The sequence below is a fragment of the Jaculus jaculus genome, chromosome 13 (assembly GCF_020740685.1).
Source record: "Jaculus jaculus isolate mJacJac1 chromosome 13, mJacJac1.mat.Y.cur, whole genome shotgun sequence".
Lineage (NCBI taxonomy): Eukaryota > Metazoa > Chordata > Mammalia > Rodentia > Dipodidae > Jaculus > Jaculus jaculus.
The window spans coordinates 1362855-1389088 of NC_059114.1; the positions used below are offsets into that span (position 1 = coordinate 1362855).

General features: G+C 44.9%; 1 protein-coding gene across 3 annotated transcripts in view; it reads right to left on the minus strand.

Moving 5' to 3' along the window:
• Ube2l3 (ubiquitin conjugating enzyme E2 L3) overlaps positions 1-26234 on the minus strand; it is a 46893-nt gene that overhangs the window by 12872 nt on the left and 7787 nt on the right. For 2 of the 3 annotated variants that reach the window (XM_045132419.1, XM_004670782.2), the window contains exon 2: positions 8837-8932. The exons of the other annotated variant lie outside the window; for it this stretch is intronic. In XM_045132419.1, coding sequence (XP_044988354.1) covers positions 8837-8932 — 96 coding nt within the window. The remainder of the gene's footprint in view (positions 1-8836; positions 8933-26234) is intronic. 3 annotated transcript variants of the gene reach the window in all.

A 26234-nucleotide genomic window follows, 5' to 3' on the forward strand; every position in this document is an offset into this window, starting at 1 on the left:
AGAAAAGGCGGCAGGATATGGTGGTGCATGCCTTTAATGCCAGCACTTGGGAGACAGAGGTAGGAGGATCACAGTGAATGCAATGCCAGCCTGAGACTACATAGTAAATTCCAGGTCTGCCTGTGCTACAGCAAAACTCTACCTCAAAAAAAAAAAAAGAGAGATAGAGAGATGGGGGGAATTCAAGAAGCAACTGTCATGTGGGGAGCTGGAAGGGAAAAAAAGAGCCAATGTGGAGAATATGGGCTAGGGGACCCTCCCAGCTGGGCCTGGGCCAAGACAGCTCAGGTCCAGCTGAAGGAAAACCCCACAGCTGGAAGGTCCCAAGTGGTCATGAATAAATATACTTTATAAATATTTTATTAATTTATTTAAGAGAGAAAGAGGCGAATAGAGAGAAAGAGAATGGGCATGCCAGAGACTCTAGCCACTGCAAAGAACTCCAGATGCATGCGCCCCCTTGTGTATCTGGCTTATGTGGGTCCTGGGGAATTGAACCAGGGTCCTTAGGCTTCATAGGCAAACACCTTAACCACTCAGCCATTTCCAAAGCTCAGCTAATAATTTTTTTTTTTTTTTAAGTTTTATCATGGGGCTAGAGAAACTGCTTAGTGATCAAGGTACTTTCTAGCAAAGCCTAAGAATCCACGTTCAATTCCCAAATACCTAGGTAAAGCCAGATACATAAGGTGGCTCACGCATCTGGAGTTCGCTTGCACTGGCTAGACAGACAGAGGCCTTGAAGCAGACATTCTCTTTCTATATCTTCCTCATTATTTCTCTTTCTCTACCAAATACTTGTTTGGTTTTTTTTTGTTTTCTTTTTCTTGGTTTTTTGAAGTAGAGTCTCACCCTACCCCAGGCTGACCTGAAATTCATTATGTAGTCTCAGGGTGGCCTTGAATTCACAGTGATCCTCCTACCTCTGCCTCCCTAGTGCTGGGATTAAAGGTATGCGCCACCATGCTTGGCTCAAGAAATTATTTTCAAGTAGTTTTATCTTGAGCCAGGCAAGGTAGTATATGCCTTTAATCCTAGCACTTAGGAGACAGAGGAAGGAGGACTGCTGTGAGTTCCAGGTCTGCCTAAGAATACATGGTGAATTTCAGGTCAACCTGGGCTACAGCGAGACCTTGCCTTGGGGGGAAGAAAAAGGAGGCGGAGTTGGAGAGATGGCTTAGTGGTTAAGGTGCTTGCCTGCAAAGCCTAAGAACCCAAGTTCAATTCCCCAGTCCCCACATAAGTCAGATGCAAAAGGTGATGCATGTAGCAGGGAGTGATGGCACACACCCTTAATCCCAGCACTAGGGAGGCAGAGGCAGGAGGACTGCTGTGAGTTCCAGGCCACCCTGTGAATACATAGTGAATTCCAGGCCAGCCTGAGCTAGAGTGAAACCCAACCTCAAAAAAATATAAATAAATAAATAAATAAATAAAAATAAAAAGTGATGCATATACCTAAAGTTTGTTATCAGTGGCTGGAGGCCCTGGCACACCCATTCTCTCTCTGTTTCTCTCTGCCTCCTTCTCTTGCTCAAATAAATAATCTTTTTTAGAAAATTCAAAAAAAGAAAGAAAGAAAGACTAAGTCAGGTATGGTGGCACACACCTTCAACTCCAGAATACAGGCGGCAGAGGGAGGAGAACTGCCATGAGCTCCAGGTCAGCCTGAGACTACATAGTGAATTCCAAGTAGGCCTGGGCTAGAGCGAGATCCTACCTTGAAAAACAAAAACAAACAAACAAAAGTTTTACTCACTTGACCCCTACAATTACAGACTATAAATTCTAACTGGTCTAAACCTGTAGGTTCCACTAGACACTAGTGGTCATAAATTATGACCATTGCACACGTGAAGAACAGGTCTTGCAAACTGAGACGGGCCAGAACTATAAAATGCTTCCTGGACCTTAACTAGTGCATGCGCGTGCACAAACACACCACCCACCCAGCCAAAAAAGAAAAGAAAAACAGAATGTGAAACAGGGCTGGAGATATGGCTTAGTGGCTAAGGCATTTGCCTGCAAAACCAAAGGACCCAGGTTAGATTCCCTAGGACCCACACAAGCCAAATTGCACATGTGCATTGCAGTGGCTAAAGGACCTAGCATGCCCATCCTCTATCTGCACCTCTCTCTTCCCCCTCTCTCAAGTAAATAAATAATGAATTTTTTTTTAAGTTTTGAAATGTATTTATCTGCAAGCAGAGAGATAGAATAGAGACAGAGAGAGAATAGGCACGCCAGGGCCTCTAATCACAGCAAAAAAACTCCAGACACATCTGCCCCTTGTGCATCTGGCCTATGTGGGTCCTGGGTAATCAAAACTGGGTCCTTTAGCTTTACAGGCAAATGCCTTAACCACTATGTCATCTCTCCAGCCCATTATTGAAAATTTTACAAGAATGTAAAATGTTTCCTCAGGGGGCTGAGGAAATGGCTCAAGGGCTAACGGTAATTGGCTTGCAAAGCCTGCATCATGGGTTTGATTCTACATTTACCCATGTAAAGCCAGATTCATAAAGTGGCACAGGCATTTGGAGTTTGTTTGCAGTGGCAAGAGGCACTAGTATGCCCATCCCTATTTTTTCTCTCTCTCTACACATAAATAAATTTCCTCTGTAACTGAATGATCACATGTCAAAAATTTTTTTTAAGGCCGGGCGTGGTGGCGCATGCCTTTAATCCCAGCGCTCAGGAGGCAGAGGTAGGAGTTCGAGGTCAGTCTGAGATTGCATAGTGAATTCCAGGTCAGCCTCGGCTAGAGTGAGACCTTAACTCAAAAAAAAAAAAACAAAACAAACTGGGTGTGGTGGCACACACCTTTAATCCCAGCACTCGGGAGGCAGAGGTAGGAGGATCGCCATGAGTTCAAGGTCACCCTGAGACTACATAGTTTATTCCAGGTCAGCCTGGACCAGAGTGAGACCCTATCTTGAAAAACAAAAAACAAAAACAATAAATAAATAAATAAAAGTTTGTTTTAATTTATTTATTTGCAAGGGGGGGAGGGATGGCAGAGAATGGGCATGGCAGGGCCTCTAACCACTGCAGTCGAATTCCAGGTGCATGCGCCACTTTGTGAATCTGGCCTTATATGAGTACTGGGGCATTAAACCCAGGTGTGCTTAGGTTTTAAAGGCAACTGCCTTATCTGCTGAGCTATCACTAGTTTTGACTTTTATTTTTTTGTTTTGTTTTGTTTTTCGAGGTAGGGTTTCACTCTGGTCCAGGCTGACCTGGAATTAACTCTGTAGTCTCAGGGTGGCCTTGAACTCACGGCAATCCTCCTGCCTCTGCCTCCCAAGTGCTGGGATTAAAGGCCACCACGGTGCGCCACCACGCCCGGCTTAGTTTTGACTTTTGAAAAGGACATTACTGGTGTACCTCATGCCCATCCCCAGAAATCTTCTATAAGGCCCCATTAGAAGCCAAAGTTCATGACCACTGAAGGAGGAGCAATAAGCCCCAGGAGCCAGCCTGAGTCCAGCAAAGCGGTAACTGCAAACTGTTTCCAATTCTAGGGGAGGCGAATCCAAGGGGACAAGGCAGGCTATAATACATTGTGTCCTGGAGTCAAGATAACTCATACCCCCCATCTTCCTAAAGGGCAAAGACAGAATCAGTACGATTGTAATATTTACCATGTTAAAAAAAAAAAAAAAAGAAAAGAAAACAAAGCATGTATTTTCTGCCAGCCCTAATAGCATGATGAACTTATTTAGTCCTCCCACCCACTACAGTAGGAGGAACTTATTAGTAGCTCTACTTTACAAATGTGGAAACTTGTCATGTAATAAAATGGAAGATTTGGACTGAAGAAATGGCTCAGTGGCTAGAGGTCCTAGCATACCCGTTTCTTTCTCTCTCTCTCTCAGGCATAGTGGTGCACGCCTTTAATCCCAGCACTTCACAGGCTGAGGTAGGAAGATTGCTTTGAGTTTGAGGCCAGCCTGAGACTACATAGTGAATTCCAAGTCAGCCTAGGCTAGAGCAAAAAAACAAAACTAGATAGAAGACTTATATGTCATTAGTGGTATGTTTTCACGTATGCATGCACACATTATCTTCTCACTAAAGGTTAAATAGGCTACAGAAGCAGCCCAGACAAGAAAGGACTTGACCAAGATGAGTTCCCATCTTAAAGAACCACCCCTCGGGGTTGGAGAGATGGCATAGTGATTAAGGCCTTTTTGCCTTTAGAGCCTAACAACCTGAGTTCACAACCTGAGTTCAATTCCCCAGTACCCACATAAAGCCAGATGCACAAAGTGGCACATGTGTCTGGAGTTTATTTTCAGTGGCAGAATGTCCTGGTACACTCATACCCCATATTCTCCCTCCCTCCCACTTCAAATAATTTTTTTAAATTTCTTAAATAATTGAGCTCATGTGAGGATTTATTTTGACCTTTCCTTCTGGTCACTGGGAGAATCAGTTTGGCAGCTTCTCAAACTGTTAAACATGGAATTAATATGATCTAGCAATTATACCCTATCAGAAGCTTCAAGAAGGATCACCTCACTACTCCTAAACCTAACCCTACTTCTAAACAACAATTCTCAAAATTAAATGAATGTGTTCATTGTGATAACACTTCATTCCTTGGACTTCATCTCTGAGTTTCAGATGACAAGTGTTTAGAAAAAAAAAAAAAAAAGAGGGGGTTGAGGATGTATCACACTGAGCAGAGTGCTTACCTAGCATGCCCAAGGCCCTGGGCCCCCGAACTGCATCTATTAGTATAGTGGCACACACCCATAATCCTCACATTCAACAGGTGAAGGCTGAAAGATTACAAATTCAAGATCATCCTTGGCTACATACCATGTTTGAAGGGAGCTTGAGCTACGTAAGATGCTGTCTGTAAGCAAAGAAAGTAAGTGGAATAAAATGCCAGGCGTAAAGCATCATGCCTATTATCCTAGCTTAGGAGGAAGATAAGGCAAGAGGATCACCAATTCAAGGTCTATCTGGGAGGAGCTAAAAGTTAACCTGGGCAATTTAGTGAGATCTAACCAGGGCTAAAGAGATGGCTTAGCAGAGAAGGGCTCGCCTGCTCAAATAACAACCAGGTGGAGGAGCAACAGTGCAGGGTTCCACTTTGGCCCTAACAGGTACGCATACCCCATCACCCCATGGCTATCCTATAGGTGCCATAACACACTTTACACACACAAACACATGCAACAACAAAAATACAAAAGAACAGGATGTATGCAGCAAAGTAGAGTGCTCGCCTTGCATGGACAAAGCCTACGTTCAATCCCAATACCACATGAAAATGGATAAAACCACACACGCACTTCAGAGGTGGAGCAGGTGGATGAAAAATTCAAGCCAGCCTAGGCAAAATGAAACCATATTTCAAAATAATTAAAGCTGGGCATAGTGGCACTCACCTTTAAACTTGGGAGGCAGAGGTAGAAGCATTGCCACGAGTTCAAAGCTAGCCTGAGACTACATAGTGAATTCCAGGTCAACCTGGGCTAAACCTTGAAAAAATCCAAACCACAAAAGCTGAGCCAGGTGTGTTAGTACACATCTGCAGTCTGAGTACCTGGGAGCTCCAGATAGGAGAACCAGCCAGCCTAAGTTACCTGAGGGGGGCCAAGAAGATGGTTCTATGAGTAAGGTGCTTGCTATCCAAGTATGAGTGTCTGAGTTTGTGTATCAGACATGGTGGCACACACCTATGATACAAAAACAGATGTATCTCTAGCACTTACTGGTCTGGCAATCTAGCTGAATCTAAGTCTAGGTTTAGTCAAAGACCTTGTCTCAAAGTGTAAAGTAAGGCCAGGTGTGTTGCATACCTTTAGTGCCAGTACTCAAGCGGCAAAAGTAGGAGAATTACAGTGAGACAACATAGTGAATTCTAGGTCATTCTGGGCTAGAGTGAGACCCTACCTCAAAAACAAAACAAAAAAAAAGGGGAGCTGGAGAGATAGATGGCTTAGCAGTTAAGGTGCTTGCCTACAAAGCCTAAGGGCCCAGGTTCGATTCTCCAGGTCCCACATAAGACAGATGCACATGGTAGCACATGCATCTGGAATTTCTATGCGGTGGCTAGAGGCCCTGGCATGCCCATTTTGTCTCTGTGTCCCTCTCTCTGTCTCAAATTAAAAAAAAAAAAAAAAATGAAAGAAAGAAAAATAGAGCCGGGCGTGGTGGCACACACCTTTAATCCCACAACTGGGGAGACAGAGGCAGAGGCAGGAGGATCACATTGAGTTCAAGGCCACCCTGAGACTACAGAGTAAATTCCATGTCAGTCTGGGCTAGAGCGAGACTCTACCTCAAAAACCAAAAAATTATGGGCTGGAGAGATGGCTTAGCAGTTAAGGCATTTGCCTGCAAAGCCAAAGGATACAGGTTCGACTCTCCAGGACCCACGTAAGCCAGATGCACAAGGGGCGCATGCATCTGGAGTTCGTCTGCAGTGGCTGAAGGCCCTGGCATGTACGTTCTCTTTCTCTCTCTGGCTCTTTCTCTCTCTCTCAGATAAATAAGTAAATAAAATATATTTTAAAAACAAAAACAAAAAAATTTTAAGAAATGAAAATATGTAACAATGGTAGGACAGCGTCAGGCACAGGCAAAGAGCCTGAGGCTCAACTGAGCAAAGTAGGGAAGAAAAGGAAGAGAACATGTGTGAATATGGAAGAAGAGGAAATAAGGATGGTATTCATGAAGGCCAAGTTTGTGGACTGAGGTGACTGGAAATCTCCACAATGTCCAAATGAGGGTACTTGACAAACATTATACCTGTAGGAAAGAACAAGGATATAGACGGGGTGGAAATCCTGCCCATATTACTCTGGAAGAAGAGTTCCCAAAGACAAATCATAAGGAGAGAAAGGTGAAATTAACAAGACTCAATTTTAGACTCAAGCAAGAACAGACCACTAAGCTGAGAACTGGTTATAGGCATTGCCAAAGTATCAGATGTCAAGGAGGCAAGTAAGTGTCAGGTGTTTTAACAACTGAGAGCAGCCCACATGCCAGTATACAGCACTTTTAGGAAGGTGGAATAAATGGCTTGTACACTGGACTTAAGAAAAGATCAAGGTGCCGGGTGTGGTGGCGCACGCCTTTAATCCTAGCACTCGGGAGGCAGAGGTAGGAGGATCGCCGAGAGTTCGAGGCCACCCTGAGACTACATAGTGAATTCCAGGTCAGCCGGAGCCAGAGTGAGACCCTACCTCGAAAAACCAAAAAAAAAAAAAAAAAAAAAAAAAAAAAGACCAAGGGGGCAGGGAGTGGTGGCGCATGCCTTTAATCTCAGCACCCGGGAGGCAGAGATAGGAAGATTGCCGTGAATTCGAGGCCAAACTGAGACTACATAGTGAATTCCAGGTCAGCCTGAGCTACAGCAAGACCCTACCTTGGAAAACCAAAACGGGGGTGGGGGTGGGGGGGGTGGGGGAGGGAGACCAAGGGCTGGGGAGATGGCTCAGCCATTAAAGGTGCTTGCTGACAAAGTATGCAGCTGGGTTCAATCTCCCAGTACCTACATAAAGCCAGAGGCACAATATGGCACATGTGTCAGGTGCTTGTAGCAACAAGAGGCCCATACTTATTCACTCTCTCTGCTCACAATTCTTAAAAAATTATTTATTTATTTATTTATTTGAGAAGCATAGCGAAAGAATGGGCATGCCAGGGCCTCTAGCCACTGCAAATGAATTCCAGATGAATGCGCCACCATGTGCATCTGGAGAATGGAACCTGGGTCCTTAAACTTTGCAGACAATCATCTTAACAGCTAAGCCATCTCTCCAGTTCCCAAATACATATATAGGATTTTTGAGATAGAGCTTCACTCTAGCCCAGGCTGACCTGGAATTTATTATGTAGTCTCAGGGTAACTCACAGCAATCCTTCTACCTCTGCCTACCAAGCGATGGAATTAAAAGTGTGTACCACCACGACCAGTCCCAAATAATTTTTTTAAACTTTATTTTTATTTACTTATTTGAAAGAGAGAAGAATGGGCACTCCAGGGTCTCTAGCCACTGCAAACGACCTCCAGAGGCATATGCCCCCTTATGCATCTGGCTTACGTGGGTCCTGGAGAGTTGAACCGGGACCCTTTAGTTTTGCAGGCAAACATCTTAACCACTAAGCCATCTCTCCATCCCCCCCCAATAATTTTTTTAAATGGACATATCAAGTCTCTAAAGGGTGAGAGAATCAGAGATTGAAGAGAAAAAGAGACATAAAATCAAGAGCCATCCAAGGCAGAAGTCCCTAAGGGAACTGGCAGCCAGAGGCAAATACTGCGGGAACAAGCCCTCAGAAAGCCGCTGGAAGTGGGGGAAGAAATGGGCAATTAGGAATATAAGGAAGCACATGTTGGAGCGTAACAGAAATAAAGCCCAGAGCTCAGATGTCTGAAGAGTGAGTGATAGATAGGAAACCAATGAGGAAAACCAAAGATGATCTAGGCAGGAATGTTAGCCCTCTTCCAGAGGCCAGAGATGGTGATCTCGGCCTGATGAGCAGGACCAGAACCAGAAACCAGGAAGGATGGGCAAGAACAGAAGCACAGGTGCATACTCCTCTCCTCCCTGAATCAATAACCAGATCTGTAAGGTTTGGGAGCCCCTAAAATTTTGGAAAGCCAGCACAAAGCCAGGATTCTGCTCAAGAGACCCGAGCCATGCCCTACCCTGACACCATGGAACCACAGCCCGCTTTTCTGTGTCTGTGTACTGCCCTAAGAGCCTAATGAGGATCGCAGGACAAGGCCAGCAGCAGCAGCGACAGCAGCAGCAGCAGCACACCACCTGAAAGAATAATCCAATAAGAAGTAGAAGTGTTCAATACTCACAGGAACAATAAGCCCTTGCCAAGTCAATAAATTAGCTTCATCAACCTGGATGTTACGGAAGTTTTTCATTCCACATTTGCGGATCTCTTCAAGCTCCTGTTGATTAATAAAGCACAAAGGGTGTCAAATGGGGAAAGTACCACACATTAAGAACCCTCCTGACTCCCTCAAATTAAACCAGGTGACACCACCATCAAGGACAACACTTGAGGACCAGAACATAACTGATCAGGTTAAAGGGGGCCCTGGAGCCAGGGTAGCCCCAGTGTAATGTCATTGCTTCTACCCTTGCCCCAGGCAAAGTCAAGCCCCCACCTTAGTAACCCCATTTAACATGGTAACAGGGAACCAGATTCCAACAGATCCAGCATCTTCTCTTTGGGCTGGTCACTAGGTCTGTTTAAACACCCTCAGAAGCTACACAGGGCAGACACTCACAGAAGCTAACCTGAGATGCCATAAACCTGACTTCTTCCAATCAAGACTTATTAAACACTGACTATACATTGGCTAAGAAGATAATGATGAATAAACCTGAACTAGAAGACAACCAAAGGCACATACCCACAAACATTTCCACCCAACACTGGGACTGCAACCTCAGGAACCCCAGAAGAGACACAAGCAAAGAGTACAAACATCCACTCTGGGAAGAGGAGCTGGATAGGAAACCAGCAATGAGCTTCAGTTTCCTCAGCTAACAAGTTGCAAGATCCAATGCTATAAACAACAAAGAGGATACCACATTATTGCTAATACAGGAGGTATTCATGAACAATATGGCAAATGCCATTTCATCCAGAAAGCACAAGTACCAGGATAGATAGCTCCAGAATACTGCTTGAATGGTCTTCAGAAATGCTATCAATTTCTTATCCTTGGTGTATCAGCCTGACATTTCCTCTGCTTCCCCAGCACAGGCACAGTAATCCAAATACCTGAGCATGCACCTTCACATGCACCCACACATCGAATGGCCACCATTTTTTCAAGCTTCATTCACCAGTTGGGAGGGTCACTCCTGCCACTGTCTCAATCAGGTCTCCCATCTAGTGGTACAACAGCCTCCTCCATGTCCCAACTGCCTCCTCTGCAATGCAAACATCAGCCCTGCCAGGCTGCTTCCCTTCTGACCACACCCTCTCTCTCTAACACTGAAAAGATCATTCCTTGTGCAGAGATCCATGGCTCATGATAGCAAAACAGCACCTTATTGGCTCCCAAAGTCACCAAACCCAAAAAATCCTCTGCACCCCACATTCCCATCACAGCACAGCTATTTACAAGGCACAGTGGTACTACAAAAACACAGAAGGAGTAATTCTCAAGGAAGTTCGATGAAGGAGAGTTGATGTTATAATTCTGAATTGGAGAAAGGAGTCTGGCTAGGTTGGAGGAAAGAGAGTAGGCTAAGGAAGGTGCACTGAAGTAATGCATGGAACAGGCTTCTGGCTGCTGGTCAACCACAGATGCCCACCACAAGCATTGGATCAGTCCCAGAAAATTCTAATTCAGGAAATACAGATAGAGCCTAAACATGGTAATTTTTAACAAGTGATAAAAACAAGATGAGAGGCTACCACACTAAGTATTTCTTTAAAAAATATATATATATATTATTTTTACTTGAGAGAGAGAAAAGAAAGGCAGATAGGGAGAAAGAGCATGCCAGGGCCTGCAAATGCATGCGCTACCTAGTGCATTTGGCTTACATGGGTCCTGGGGAGTCAAACCTGGGTCCTCTGGCTTTGCAGGCAAGTGTCTTACCCTCTAAGCCATCTCTCCAACCCCATACTAAGCATTTCTAAGAAGGGCTTGGCATTCACTAGTGGCAGGGCCTGAAATTCCTTGCAGCAGGGAATGATACCACACAGCCTGATTCATCTATGAAGCAAGCATGGAAACTGAGAGGCCACTCCAACCTGCCAACTCCCACCTTAATACTCCTACCTAGAGCTCATCAGAAATACCTAGCCCGGCGTGGTGGCGTTAGCCTTTAATCCCAGCACTCAGGAGGCAGAGGCAGGAGGATCGCTGTGAGTTTCAGGCCACCCTGAGACTACCTAGTGAATTCCAGGTCAGCCTGGACTAGTATGAAACCCTACCTCAAATAAATAAATAAATAAAATAAGAAATACTCTCCTAAGGACTGTGAAGCCTGGACAAACTGAGCTCTCATACCCCACCATACACCACTCCCCAAACAGCTCCATGGAGGCAGGAAGTGGGAAGTCCTAATGCTGTTGGGGCTTAGCTCATGATGATGATGATGATGATGATGATGATGATGGTGGTGGTGGTGGTGGTGGTAGCAAAACGTTTTGGGGTTTGTTTGTTTTTGTTTTTTTTTTAACTTTTTTTGGAGGTAGGGTCTCACTCTAGCCAGGCTAACCTGGAACTCAGTCCAGCTTTCCTCCTACCTCTGCCTCTTGAGTGCTAGGATTAAAGATGTGTGCCTGCCACCACGCCCAGCAGAGGGAAGATTTAAGGTCCCCATATTAACAGGTATCATGGTTAGATATAGAGAAGCCTGCACCCAATTATTCCTTGTCCCAGAAGCGGGGACAAATCTCTTAGGGAGAGACCTGATGACTAAGCTAAGGATAGGACTAAAAATAGAACTGAACTCTGTTTCCCTAACCCTCCTAACCACAGAAGCAGAAGATAAAATGAATCCTTAAGTGTGGGTGAGCAGAAGTGGGAAGAGGGAAGTAAAGGGTTCCCCCCATTCAGATTCATCTTAAATTGCTAAGAGAAGTTGTCATATACCCCATCCCACATGAAGGAGGGTTAAGTACTGACCCCAATTATCAAGGGTCTTAATATCCCCCAGAACCCTGCCATGACTCCCTGTAATACTCCAAGATGGACTACAGACTGACCCAAGGTCTCAGAACTATAAATCAAATGTTCACAACAGACATCCAGTGGCCCTTTTGTCAAAAGTTTCTTAAACCATAGATGGTCAGTGTGATAGATCTCAAAGACACCTTCAGAGTCTTTGAATGGGAAGAACCAGATACTGAAAGTAAACAGTATAGGTGGGCTGTTCTTCCTCATGGGTTTGCAAAATCCCTCTCATCTATCCAGGTCAAATCCTGGAGAGAATATAAAGAGAAATTTGCCATCTTCCCAGAACTAAACTTCAATATGTGGATGATTTATTACTGTCCAGGAAGCTTTAAAGAGAGAGTGAGCGAGAAGAAAGAAGAAAGATAAGAAAAAGGAAGCCAGGCATGGTGGTGCATGCTTTTAATGCCAGCACTCAGGAGGAAGACAGAGGTAGGTGGACTGCTGTTGCTGTAGGTTCAAGGGTACCATGAGACTACATAATGATTTCCAGGTCAGCCTGAGGTAGAAAGCGAGACCTTACCTGGAAAAACAAACAAACAAAAAAAAAAAAAAAAAAGGAAAAGAAAAATAAGATTATTACTTCTACAATAGCCCCACTAAATTTCTTGGGAGAAAAGGTGCTTAAGAGTTCAAAAAAGAAACAATTTGTGAAAAAAGAAGTGAAATTCCTAGGCCATCAATAATTAATGAAGTAAAAAACTATGTGCAAACTGGGCACAGTGGGGCACACCTTTAATCCCAGCAGATAACAAACCATTTTTAAAAATAATTTAATTATTTGGGGGGCGGGAGGCAGGCAGGCAGGCAGGCAGGCAGGCAGATACAGAATGGGTATGCCAGGGCCTGCAGCCCCAAGTACCACCTTGTGCATCTGTCTTACATGGGTACTGGCAAACCGAACCTGGGTCCTTAAGGCTTCTCAGGTAAGCCATCTCTCCAGCACATGAAACCAGGGACTTTAGCCACTGCAATCTAACACCAGATGCATGTGCCATCTTATAGACATGCATAATCTTGTGTGCATGCATGACTTTATGCATCAGGCTTACATGCGTTCTAGGGGGTCAAGTCTGGGCCCTTAGGCTTTGCAGGCAAGCATATTAACCGCTAAGCCATCTCTCCAACCCCAAAACCTTTTTTTTTTTTTTTTTTTGGTTTTTCGAGGTAGGGTCTCACTCTAGCCTAGGCTGACCTGGAATTCAGTATGTAATCTCAGGGTGGCCTGGAACTCATGGCGATCCTCCTACCTCTGCCTCCCAAGTGCTGGGATTAAAGGCGTGTGCCACCACGCCCGGCTCCCAAAATCTTTTTTTTGTTTTGTTTTGTTTTGTCTTGTTTTTTGTTTCCTCAGGTAGGGTTTCACTCAAGCTCAGGCTGACCTGGAATTCACTCTGTAGTCTCAGGACCTCAAATTCACGGCAACCCTCCTACCTCTGCTTCCCCAGTGCTGGTATTAAAGGTGTGCGCCAGGCTGGAGAGATGGCTTAGCGGTTAAACGCTTGCCTGTGAAGCCTAAGGACCCCCAGTTCGAGGCTCGGTTCCCCAAGTCCCACGTTAGCCAGATGCACAAGGGGGCACACGCGTCTGGAGTTCGTTTGCAGAGGCTGGAAGCCCTGGCGCGCCCATTCTCTCTCTTTCCCTCTATCTGTCTTTTTCTCTGTGTCTGTCGCTCTCAAATAAATTAATTAATTAAAAAAATAAAGGTGTGCGCCGCCTTTAATATTTTATTTATTTGACAGAGAAAGAGGGAGGGGGAGAGAGAATGGGCATGCCGATGCCTCAAGCCACTGCCAATGAACTCCAGATGCGTGTGCCCTCTTGCGCATCTGGCTAATGTGTGTCCTGGGGAATCAAACCTGGGTCTTTTGGCTTTGGAGGGAGAAAGGGAAGGAAGGACGGACGGACAGATGGACAGAACAGAAAAGAGAAAAAAGCTGGGTATGGTGGGCATGCCTTTAATCCCAGCACTCGGGAAGCAGTGGTAAGAGATCACTGTGAGTTCAGTTCAAGGCTACCCTGAAACGACATAGTGAATTCCAGGTCAGCCTGAACTATAGTGAAACCCTACCTTAAAAAACAAAAAATAGCCAGGCGTGGTGGCACATGCCTTTAATCCCAGCACTTGGGAGGCTGAGGTTGGAGGATTGCCATGAGTTCGAGGCCACCCTGAGACTACATAGTGAATTCCAGGTCAGCCTGGGCTAGAGCGAGACCCTACCTCGAAAAAAAACAAACACAGGCCGGGCGTGGTGGCGCACGCCTTTAATCCCAGCACTCAGGAAGCAGACGTAAGAGGATCGCCATGAGTTCGAGGCCACCCTGAGACTACATAGTGAATTCCAGGAAAAAAAAAAAACACAAAGTAAATAACTAAAAAATAATACTATTTTTAAATCATGCATAACCACACCCAACCCTGCTTGCCTTTCATTTACTTTTTTTTTTTTACAAGATTTATCTTGATTTATTTATTAGAGATAGAGGGAAAGAGAGACAATGGGCATGCCAGGACCTCTACCCTTTGCAAACGAACTCTAGACATGTGCACCACCATGTGAAACTGGCTTACATGGGACCTGGAAAATTGAACCTGGGTCCTTAGGCTTCACAGGTATGTGCCTTAAGTGCTAAGCCATCTCTCCAGCCCTTCATTTACTTTTTTTAAAATGTATTTTTATTTGTGTGTGTATGAGAGAGAGGGAAGGAAGAAGGGGGAGAGGAGGGGAGAAGGGCAGGAAGACACACAGATACTGAATGAGAATGAATAGGAGCTACAGGGATTCTTGCCACTGCATATGAAATAAAAACACATGCACTTCTTTGCACATCTGGCTTTACAAAGGTGATGAGAGAATTGAACGCTGGGCTGGCAGGCTTTGAAAGAAAGCATCTTTGAGCTGGGCTTTGTGGCACACACCTTTAATCCCAGCACTGTGGAGGCTGAGGGAAGGGGATTACCTACAGTTTGAGGTTAGCCTCACTCTACAGCGTGTGTTCCAGGTCAGCCTGAGCTAGAGTGAGACCTTACCTGGAAACAAACAAAAGGCATACAATGTTTCCTAGGGATGTATTGTAATTGTTAAGAGTGCTTGCCTAGTATTCTGGAAGCCCTAGTTTGATGACCCAGCACCACATAAAATCAGGCATGGTGGCACAGGCCTGTAATCCTAGTATTGTGGAGGTAGAAGCAGGAGGATTAGAAGTTTAAGGCCATTCTTGGCTACGTAGCAAGACAGAGGGAGAGGAGGAGGCGGGAGGGGAAGAGTAAGGACAGAGGGCTCAAAGGGAGAGGGCAGGAGAGAGGAGAGAGGGAAGCAAGGATGACACCAGTCAGTGTGGTGATATCAAGCCAACAAGAGGATAAGGAGGGCTGAGCTAAGAGGCTCAGGGAATCCAAGGCAATGTGAATAATAGATAACTAACTTTCTTTGCCTTCAAGTTCTTTCAAGAAGGAAAGGCAACTTCCTTTGCAAAACTCTACCCAACAGTGGTGAACTGATTATAAGGCAGAAGTGAGACAGCTGAGACATACAAGCCTTGTCATCTTCAGGAAATGTTGGGCACTTCATAGTAAATGGTTTCTCAACAGGGTGTCAACAGTATCGGGACTAGACCATACACTTAAGCATCCTAAGCCCTGCCCATGAGAAAGATGCCAGGCATTGTGACACCACCTACCTAGATTTCCCAATGTCCTCTAGAAACCCGGGCTGGGAACCACTAGCACTATCAGTGGCCAGGATAGGAAAAGTCCTGCTTTGCACAAGATAGCCCTAGGGGCAAAGACGTTCAGCCAATCAGGCCTCCTACTCCACTCTATTCATTCAGAGAAACCATAGGTTCTAGCTGAAGAACTGAAGATGACTCACAAACCCCAGAAAGCAAATCTTCATGTGCTCCTATAAACATAAAATGGTCCTGATAATGAAAAATTGGGAATTTCAAAAATCTTATGTAATTAAAAAATTAAACACAAACACACACACACACACACACAGTAAGTTCCAGCTCAGTCTAGGCTAGAGTGAGATACATACACACACACACACACACACACACACACACACACACACACACACACACAAAAGCGAAGCCGGGTATGGTGGCGCATGTCTTTAATCCCAGCACTCAGAAGGCAGAGGTAGGAGGACTGCTGTGAGTTCAAGGTCACCTGTGACTCCATAGTGAATTCCAGGTCAGCCTGGGGTACAGTGAGACCCTACCTCCAAAAACCAAAAAAAAAAAAAAAAAAAAGCAGTTGTAGTAGCCTGCAAAGGCAAAGAACCGAGTTTGATTCCCCAGGACCCACATAAACCAGATGTACAAGGAGTTCATTTGCAGCGTCTGGAGGCCCATTCTGTGTTGACTCACAAACTCTCACTCTTTCTCTCTGTGGCCCTTTAATCCCAGCACTCGGGAAGCAGAGGTAGGAGGATCACCGTGAGTACCAGGCCACCTTGAGACTACATAGTGAATTCCAGGGAAGCCTGGGCCAGAGTGAGACCCTACCTTGAAAAACCAATAAATAAATAAATATATAAAAATAAAATATGAAGCTGGGCATGGTGGCACATGTTTTTAATCCCAGGCCTTGGGAGGCAGAGGTAGGAGGATCACTGTTAGTTGGAGGCAATCCTGAGACTCCATATTGAATTCCAGGTCAGCCTGAGCTAGAGTGAGACCCTACCTTGAAAAACCACACTCAAAAAAAAAAAATAATAGTAACAAAATAAAATATTGGGGCTGGAGAGATGGCTTAAAGGTTAAGGCTTTTTGCCTGCAAAGCCAAAGGATCCTGGTTTGATTTTCCAGGACCCACATAAGCCAGATGCACAAGGGGCACATGCATCTGTAGTTCATTTGCAGTGGCTGGAGACCCTGGCACACCTATTCTTATTCTCTCTTTCTCAAATAAATAAATTATATATTAAAAAATAATAAAATAAAATACTGTTTTTTAAAACAAGAGCCCAGTATGGTTGCTCATGTCTTTAATCCCAGCACTCAGGAGGCAGAGAGAGGAGAACTGCTGTGAGTTTGAGGTCGGCCTGAGACTACATAGTCAATTCCAGGTCAGCCTGGGCTAGAAAGAGACCCTATTTCCAAAAACCAGGGATAAAAGAAAAAGAAAAAAATCAAGGATGTCACCTGGGCATGATGGTGCACGCCTTTAATGGCAGCACTCGAGAGGCAGAAGTAGAAGGATCGCTGTGAGTTTGAGGTCACTCTGAGACTACATAGTGAATTCTAGGCCAACCTGGGCTAGAATAAGACCCTACCTTGAAAAACCAAAAGAAAAAAAAAAATTAAGGTTGGGTGTAGTGGTGCACATCTTTAATCCCAGCACTAGTAGGCAGAGGTAGGAAGATCACTGTGAGTTCAAGGCCACCCTGAGACTACATAGTGACTTTCAGGTCAGCCTGGACTAGAGAGAGACCCTACCTCAAAAAAAAAGGGCTGCATGATGCTACAGGTGGCACATACGTCTAGAGTTTGCGTGCAGTGGCTGGAGGCCCTGGTGCACCCATTCTCTCTCTCCCCCCGCCCTCTGTGTGTGTGTGTGTGTGTTCCTCTCCCTCTGTCTCAAATAAATAAATAAAAATCTTTTAAAAACAAAAAAAGGGCTGGAGACACTGGGCGTGGTGGCACACGCCTTTAATCCCAGCACTTGAGAGGCAGAGGGAGGAGCGCCCATTCTCTCCCTCCCTCTCTCTGCTACTTTCTCTCTCTCTCTCAAATAAATAAAAATTAAAATTAAAAAACTAAAAAAGCCGGGCGTGGTGGCACACGCCTTTAATACCAGCACTTGGGAGGCAGAGATAGGAGGATTGCCCTGAGTTCGAGGCCACCTTGAGACTGCATAGTTAATTCCAGGTCAGTCTGAGCCAAAGCCAAGCCCTAGCTTGAAAAAACAAAACAAACAAACAAAAAAAAAAAAACTAAACAAAAAAAAATTAAGGATGTCACCTGGGCATGGTGGTGTACACCTTTAATCCCAGCACCTGGAAGGCAGAGGTAGGAGGATCACTGTGAATTCAAGGACAGCCTGAGACTATATAGTGAATTCCAGGGCAGCCTGGACTACAGTGAGAACCCCCCTCGAAAAACAAAAAGAAAAAAGATAACCCCTGTTCCAAAAAGATGGTATTGTCCCTAGCTTTCACTGCTAGTTACGAGTGTAAGTTATATAAGGAATGCTTCTAAGCATCTCTTATCTGGCCAAAACAAAACCTGGCAAATGGAGTTAGATGTCTAAGCAACTGGTAAGGTAGAGCATTAACAATGTTAAACAGCAGTTCCTTCCTTTCATGACTCTAGGAAACTAATTTCAGCAGAAATAAACTTTCTGAATTTGCCCAATGGAAATGCCAGTAATGACATGAAACTGTGATTGTATACACTGCAAATCTAAGCATAACCCTTTAGAGTGCCTGAATGTAACTCTCATTTCAATTAATTCTCAGGAAAGGGGAAGGACTTATGCACTTGACACCTTCGTGGGTCCGGAGTATGCTAGTTCTCACACTTATCTTCTTATTACAATGCTACAAAATAATATCATTGCTCTTTGTAGAAATCAAGAAACTCTAGTTCAATGTAACAACACAAACAAGTTGAAAGCAGAAATCCACAGCACACTACAATGCATGTAAGCCACTCCTCAGGTCTGTCCAAGAGAGTATTACAGAAGAGAACTACAGTGTAGACTTAAAAGAAGGCACTGTCTATACATTCCCTGGGCAAACATGGCTGAGGCCCCAGGTGAACACATTCTTGCACCAGGTCCACAAGCATGCAGTGTCTAAAACATTGCTCCTGGAATATGTTTCTGCCTCCATTTGAACATAAATGGTCCCGTACTCTTGACTTACACACACTCCAGAGCATAGTACTATAACCAAACTGAAAGCTCCTCACGGATTGTAACAGCTGCCTTAAGAATGTCCACAACAGACCCAGAGAGACATGACATGACACAGGAAAGCAGACTGGAGAACTGCCTGCATGAACACACCATGGGAGGGGACTAGAGAAATGACTCAGTGGCTACCTGCAAACCCTAAAGACATGAGTTCAATTCGCCAGTACCCACATAAAGCTAAATGCACAAAGTGCCCATGCACCTGGAGTTCCTTTGCAGCACTCAGAGGCCATTCATTCTCATTTCTCGCTCCATCCTCCCCTCTCTCTCTCCTTCCTCACTATGCAGGAGCAGTGGGGCACACCTTGTAATCCCAGAAAATGGGGAGCAGAGGTAGGAGGATCACTGTTGAGTTCAAGGCCAGCCTGAGACTACAGACTGAATTCCTGATCAGGGCTGGCTAAAGAGAGACCCTATCTTGAAAAAAAAAAATTTATATTTATTTTTATTTATTTATTAGGGGCAGAGGGAGAGAGGGAGGGAAGGAGGAGAGAGACAGAGAGCGCGCGCGAGCGAGCGAGCGCACATGCGCGAAAGCGAGTGAAAGAATGGGCACACAGGGCTAAGAGACATAAAAGTTAACAGTATTATTTCCAGGATTGCAACAATTTATTCCACAGTTACCTTCAAACTTCCATACAAATGAAGACAGTCACTGCACTTGACACATATTCAGGTCAGGAAAGAAAATATATGCTGGGTGGGGCTGGGGAGATGGCTCTGTGGTTAAAGGAGCTTGCTAGGGTTCAATTCTCCAGCACCCACATAAAGTCAGATGTACAAAGTGGTACATCCATCTGATGATCATTTGCAGAGACAAGAGTCTCCAGCGCACCCATTCTCTCTCATAATAGCCCAGGTTTTAAATTCCCCAGTATCCAGATGCACAAAGTGAAGCATACACACTGAGTTCATTTGCAGTGGCTAGAGGCTGTTGGTGCACCCATATTCTCATTCTTCTCCCCCTCCCTCTCCTTACAAATAAATGAAAAAAAAAAAAAAAACTTTTTTAAAAGAAGCCAGATTAGGTATGGTGGCACACACCCTTATTCCCAGCACTCAGGAGGCAGAGGTAGGATGGTCCGTGAGTTCAAGGGCACCCTGAGACTACATAGTGAATTCCAGATCAGCCTAGGCTAGAGCGAGACCCTACCCTGGCTGGGGGAGGGGGGAAAGAGTCTCCCTCTCAACATCTTAAGTCTTGGTGAAGGTCCCTCTCCTTTTTATGGGGAAAGGGGACAGTTAGATTTATCTATATTATAGGCAGACTGAGGCTGGCTAGGAGACAAACAAAAGCAAAACGAGAGTAGCCTGACACTTATAGAGTTACAATTAAAACCTAACTGCTATGGTGCAGCTCTGCTATCTGTCATTAAGCTCCTCAGCATCACCTTCAAAGTGTCTCTGAGAGGCTTACTGGCTGGAGAACTTGGCCTGCCAAGGCTGGCCCCATGGGAGGGACTCCTAGTTCTGCAGAGACAGGTGCAATGCACAACAACTAAGGGTAAAACCAGGCCAGTTCCCTGGTGTTCTGGAAAGTACCTTACGGCTGGCCTTACAAAAGCTCAAGGAGGGGACAGTACAAGTTAGAAGTGAAGGAGGCTGTATGGTTTTGAAGCTGGTAAACAGTTTCTGGAGCTCCTCAGTGCACCTCTCAGCGCAACCATCCATAGCCATCTCTGGAGACTCAGATTCACTGGTCTACTCTAAGCAGGCCAAGGCTAACTAGAAGAAAAATTTGCAGTTCCATAAGGCCCCTCTCCTCTTCAACTACTGAACCCCTATTCAATTCTTTTTTTAAAATAACTGTATTTATTTACAAGTGGGGGGAGGGGAGGGCACACTGGGGCAGTGTCAATGCAAACAACTCCAGACACATCTGCTGCTTTGACTTTATGCATTTGGCTTTACATGGGTGCTGGGGAATCAAAGGCCTTCAGATTTTGCAAGCAAGCACCTTTAATGGCTGACCCATCTCTCCAGCCTCCTATTCAATTTGTAAAGGGCTGGGCCATATGCCCTCTAAGAATACCTTTTCAGGCCAGGTAACATCATAATGATGCTACATTCTCTCAACAGTCTCAGTATTTGCAGTCAAGACAGATGAAGGGAGTGAGTGAAGGACTCCAGATAATGCCAGGTTTAAAGCTCATACTACCCAGAGCTATTAAGAGTCAATGCTTTAGCCAGGTGTGGTGGCGCATGCCTTTAATCCCAGCACTTGGGAGGCAGAGGCAGGAGGCCATCCTGAGAATACAGAGTGAATTCAAAAAAAAAAAAAAAAAAAAAAAAGAATACCTCCTCAATGTCCAGGAGTGATGGGGACAAGGTATTTACCTCAGTGCATGTCACAGTTCATTTGGCACATATCAGGCACATAAGGGACCAGAAGAATTTCTGAGTTCTAGATACATTCCATTTATCTAACTCCAGGCCTCCAGGCAGGGACCTGAGAAGTATCTCTTGAGCAGAAGTCTCTAAAAACAAGTATTTGGCTGGAAAAGTAGCTCAGCAATAAAAAGGTTTGCTTACAAAGCCTGATAGCTTGGGCTCAATTCCTCAATACCCAAGCAAAGGCAGATGCACAGAGTGGTGTTTGCATCTCAAGTTTGTTTGCAATGACAAGAAGTCCTGTTATGCCCATTTTCATTCATATTCATTCATTCATTCAAATTCTCTCTCTCTCCCTCTCCCCCCCCCCCCCGTGTGTGTGTGTTTGCAAATAATAATATTTTTAAAAAGAAAAAATGAGGGCCAAGTGGTGGTGGCACATGCCTTTAATCCCAGCACTCAAGAGACAGGAGAATCACCAAGGGCTGGAGGCCATTCTGAGACTACATAGCGAATTCCAAGTCAGCCTGGGCTAGAGCGAGACCTTACTTCAAAAAACAAAAACAAAAGCAAAAAATAAAGAAAGGGGACTGGAGAGATGGCTCAGTGGTTAAGGTGCCTGCCTACAAAGCCTAACAACCCAGGCAGATGCACAAAATGGCATATGCATCTGGAGTTTGTTTCCAGAGGCTGAAGGCCCTACCACACCCATTCTCTCTTCTGTGTCTCTTCTATGTCTCTCTGCTAGCAAATAAATGAATAAAATATTAAAAAAAAAAAAGTCGGACCATGGCGGCACACGCCTTTAATCCCAGAACTCAGGAAGCAGAGGTAAGAGGATCACCATGAGTTTGAGGCTACCCTGAAGCTACATAGTGAATTCCAAGTCAGCCTAAGCTACAGTGAGACTCTACCTCAAAAAAACAAAACAAAAAGAAAGTGTGGTGCTGCGTGCCTTTAATCCCAGCATTTGGGAGGCAGAGGTAGGAGGATCCCTGTGAGTTCAAGGCCACCCTAAGAATACAGAGTGATTTCCAGGTGATCTTGGGCTAGAGTGAGACTCTACCTCAAAAAAAATGGGGGGGGGGGAGCAGAGGGTTAGGAGCTAGTGATAAAGCTCAGAGGGAGGGAGAGTGGCAGAGACATCAATCAAAAGAGCCACAGTGAGGCCAGGTGTGGTGACACAGGCGTTTAATCCTAGAACTCAGAAGACAGAGGTAGGAAGATCACTGAGTTCAAGGCAGCCCGAGACTACATATTGAATTCCAGGTCAGCCTGAGCTAGAGCAAGACCCTGGGGAGAGGGGAGGTCCACAGTAAACACAGCATATTGTTTAGGGGATTCCATGGACAAATGTTTAAGAGTTACTGGAATCAAAACTTTGAAGAAACATGCTAAGAATAGTAAGCTTGGCAAGCCAGAATGTCAGCCTCACCTCTGCCTTCTGCATTTAGGCCCAACCTCTCAGCACAGGGCCTAAGCAGGTGCATTCCTCACAGCCCTCCTCCACCCACTCTACTCTGATCCACCACTGAGCAGAAATTGTGTGGGACAAATGAAAGGCTGACTGGTGAGGAATCCCAGTAACATGAAAGTGGCCCATCTCAGATAGGGATGGCCTGAATGAAGACAGCCACAGAGTAGATGTAGAGTAGATGTAGAACAAGAAAGAGATCAGGGGCTGGAGGGAATGGCTTAGTGGTTAAGGCATTTGCCTGCAAAGCCAAAGGACCCAGGTTCAATTCCCCAGGTAAGCCAGATTCACAAGGGGGCGCATGCATGTGGAATTCATTTGCAGTGACCAGAGACCCTGGTGTGCTCATTCTCTCTGTCTCTCTCTTTCAAATAAATAAATAAAATATATTTAAAAAAAAAAAAAAGAAAAAGATCGCATAATTGAACAGAATCCTACAAGTGGAGGCTCTGTTGGCAGAGTGCTGGCCTGGTACACATAAACTCTAGGTTCAATACCCTGCATCACATTACCACATAGATGAGGCCTGTAATCTCAGGACTTGGGAGGTAAAGGCCAGAAGTTCAAGGTCAGCCTCAGCTACATAGTAAAATCAAGGGCCCCTTTGATACAAGAAACCTTGCCTTCAAAATAAAAAGTATCTAGAGGTGGGAAGAGAAATCTGGGCAATTCTCTGAATTTTTTTCTTAAGACTGTTAAATAAGCATAGGCCATTAATGAGCAGGACAGGACAGAGGTGAGGACCACTGAGACAGAAAAAGGATAAGCTGAGTTGTGGACTGTTGCAGGTCTGTGCACTAGGCCAAGATAAACTTTGGTTTCTGCATTGTTTGTTTTATGTTTTCTTGTGGGAATTAATATTTTATGTATTTATTTGTTTTATTTATTCATGTGTGTATGAGCATATGCCTGTTACATGTGTAGCACTTTGCATCTGGCTTTATGTGAGTGCTAGGGAATGGAACTCAAACCAAGAGATTTGCAAACAAGCACCTTTAACAACTGAGCCATATCCACAGCTCCAACATTTTTTTTCCCCCCTGAGGTAGGATCTTGATCTGGCTTGGGCTGACCTGGAATTCACTATGGAGTTTCAGTGTGGCCTCAGAGTCATGTGATCTTTCTATCTCTGCCTCCCCAGAGCAGGGATTAAAAGCACTCATCACCACACTCAGCTCCTTTTCTTTATTATTGAGATAAGGTCTCTTCACAGAACCTAGAGCTCATGACTTGGCTAGACTAGGTAGACAGCAAGCCCTAGGGATGTGTCTGTTTAATCCCCAGCACTGGGACTCCAACTACGTGCCACCAAACACAACATTTTACTTGGGTTATGAGGATCCAAACTCAGGACCTCATGCTTCAGAACTTGACTTGCCCACTGAACTGTCTCTCCAGCCTTCATTTTATCTGTTTATTTTTGTTTTTTCTAGGCAGGGTCTCATTCTAACCCAGGCTAACTTCAAATTAGTCTCAGGGTGGCCTTGAACACACAGCAATCTGCCTCCCAAATGCTGGAATTAAAGGTATGCGCTACCACACCCAGCCTCCTTCCATTTTTTAAAGCTAAGGTCTCACTACGTTACTAAACTTAGCTGTGAACTCTTAGCTCCCAATAATCTGGTCTCAGTATCTTCAACAGCTGGGTAACACACACACAAAGCACTATGCCTGGCAAGATTTTCCCTCACCTTCTAACACCCAGGCATGGCTCTACAATGTAAATTACCTATCTGGGAGAACAGAAGCCTATACTCTGGAATTGACTAACTTCCAGCTTAGCACAGGAAAGGACAGTTCATGTGCTAAGGTGCTGAGTACAGGACTCCAGGGATGCTACAACCCTCAACCCCTTATCTCAACTATCATGCCATAATAACTAATAAAACATTACCTCCCTCCCTCTAAATCCACAAATATGCTTTAAGAAAAGCCTTTCTGCTGGGTGTGGTGGTGCACACCTTTAGAGACAGAGGTAGGAAGATCACCGGAGAGTTGTGGCCACCCTGAGAATAATTAGTGAATTCCAGGTCAGCCTGAGCTAGTGAGACCCTGTCTGGGGGTGTGGGGGTGGGAAGATAAGCCTCTGGGAAGCTACTCAATGGGAGGGCGCCTAGGGGGAGAAGTGTGCAGTTTGAAGCTGCAAAGAAATATCAAGCACAGTGCAGGATGGCTTAGAGGTTAAGGCACTCACCAGAGAAGACTAAGGACCTAGGTGTGATTCTCTAGAACCCACATAAGCCACATACAAAAGGTGGTACATGTATCTGGAGTTCATCTGCAGTGGCTGGAGGCCCTGGCGTGCCCAATTCTCCCTCTCAATCTCTCTCTGTGCCTCATTTTCTCTCAAATAAATATTTAAAAAGAAAGTCAAAGTCGGGTGTGGTAGTGCACACCTTTAATTCCAGCATTCGGGAGGCAGAGTTAGGAGGATTACTGTGAGTTCAAGACCAACCTGAGACTACATAGCAAATTCTAGGTCAGCCTGGGCTAGAGCACAGCACTACCTGGGGTGGGGGGGGAGACCAGGAAAAAAAAAAAGAAAAGAAAAAGAAGTATCAAACACAATGAATTTCCATACCCAAAGTTTTTGCTTTTGGCTTTGTACCTACTTCCTGGTGGCAGCAACAGTTACAATCCTGGTGTTGCTATTAATTCAGAATTGGCTACTGGCAAAGTAAAATGTATTTAATGTTTACATTAATTACAGTACATTGTAATTCTTAAAAAAGATTGCAGAATGGGCTGGAGAGATGGTAAAGTGCTTGCCTGTGAAGCCTAAGAACACCACTTCGAGGCTTGATTCCCCAGGACCCACGTTAACCAGATGCACAAGGGGACGCACGCATCTGGAGTTCGCAAGCAGTGGCTGGAGTCCCTGGTGCGCCTATATTCCTCCTCCTTCCTTTCCTCCCTCCCCCCCCCCCCGCCTCTTTCTCTCTCTGTTGCTCTCAAATAAATAAACAAAAATTTAGAAAAAAAAAAAAAGATTGCAGAAGGCTGGAGAGATGGCTTAGCAGTTAAGGCATTTGCCTACAAAGCCAAAGGACCCTGGTTCAACTCTCCAGGACCCACATAAACCAGATGCACACTGGGGTGCATGCATATGGAGTGCCTTTGCAGTGGCTGGAGGCCCTGGAGCACCCATTCTCTCCTCCCATCTCTCTCTCTCTTAAATAAATAATACTTAAAAAAAAAAAAAAAAGATTGCAGAGGGGGAGTTAATCTCTCTGGTTAATGCTTTTGAAATTAAAATCTTTCTCAGCAAACCCAGTGACAGTCCTCTAATCCCAGCACTAGGGAGGCAGAGGTAGGAGGATTGCCATGAGTTGGAGGCTATCCTGAGACTACATAGTGAATTCTAGAACAGAAAATGACAGGCTGTGTGTGGTGGTAAAAGCCTTTACTCCTAGCACTTGAGGCAGAGGTAGCGGACCACCATGAGTTCCAGGCCATCCAGAGACTACATAGTGTATTCCAAGTCAGCCTGGCCTAGAGTGAAAGCCTACCTTGGGGAAAAAAAAAGACAATACTGGCAACAAGCCCACCTTTAATCCTAGCACTCAAGAGGGAGAGGTAGGAAAATCAGAGTTTGAGACCACCTTAAGACTACAGTGAATTACAGGTTAGCCTAGGCTAGAGCGAGACCCTACCAGGATTAAAAAAAAAAAAAAAAACTAATAAATGTTGGCAAGAATGCAGAAATGTAAACTGGTCCAGCCATTGTGGAAATCAGCATGGAGGTTCCTGAGACAGCTAAAAATAGATAAACCATATGACCCAGCTATAGCACTCACTCCTAGGCAGATATTCTAAGG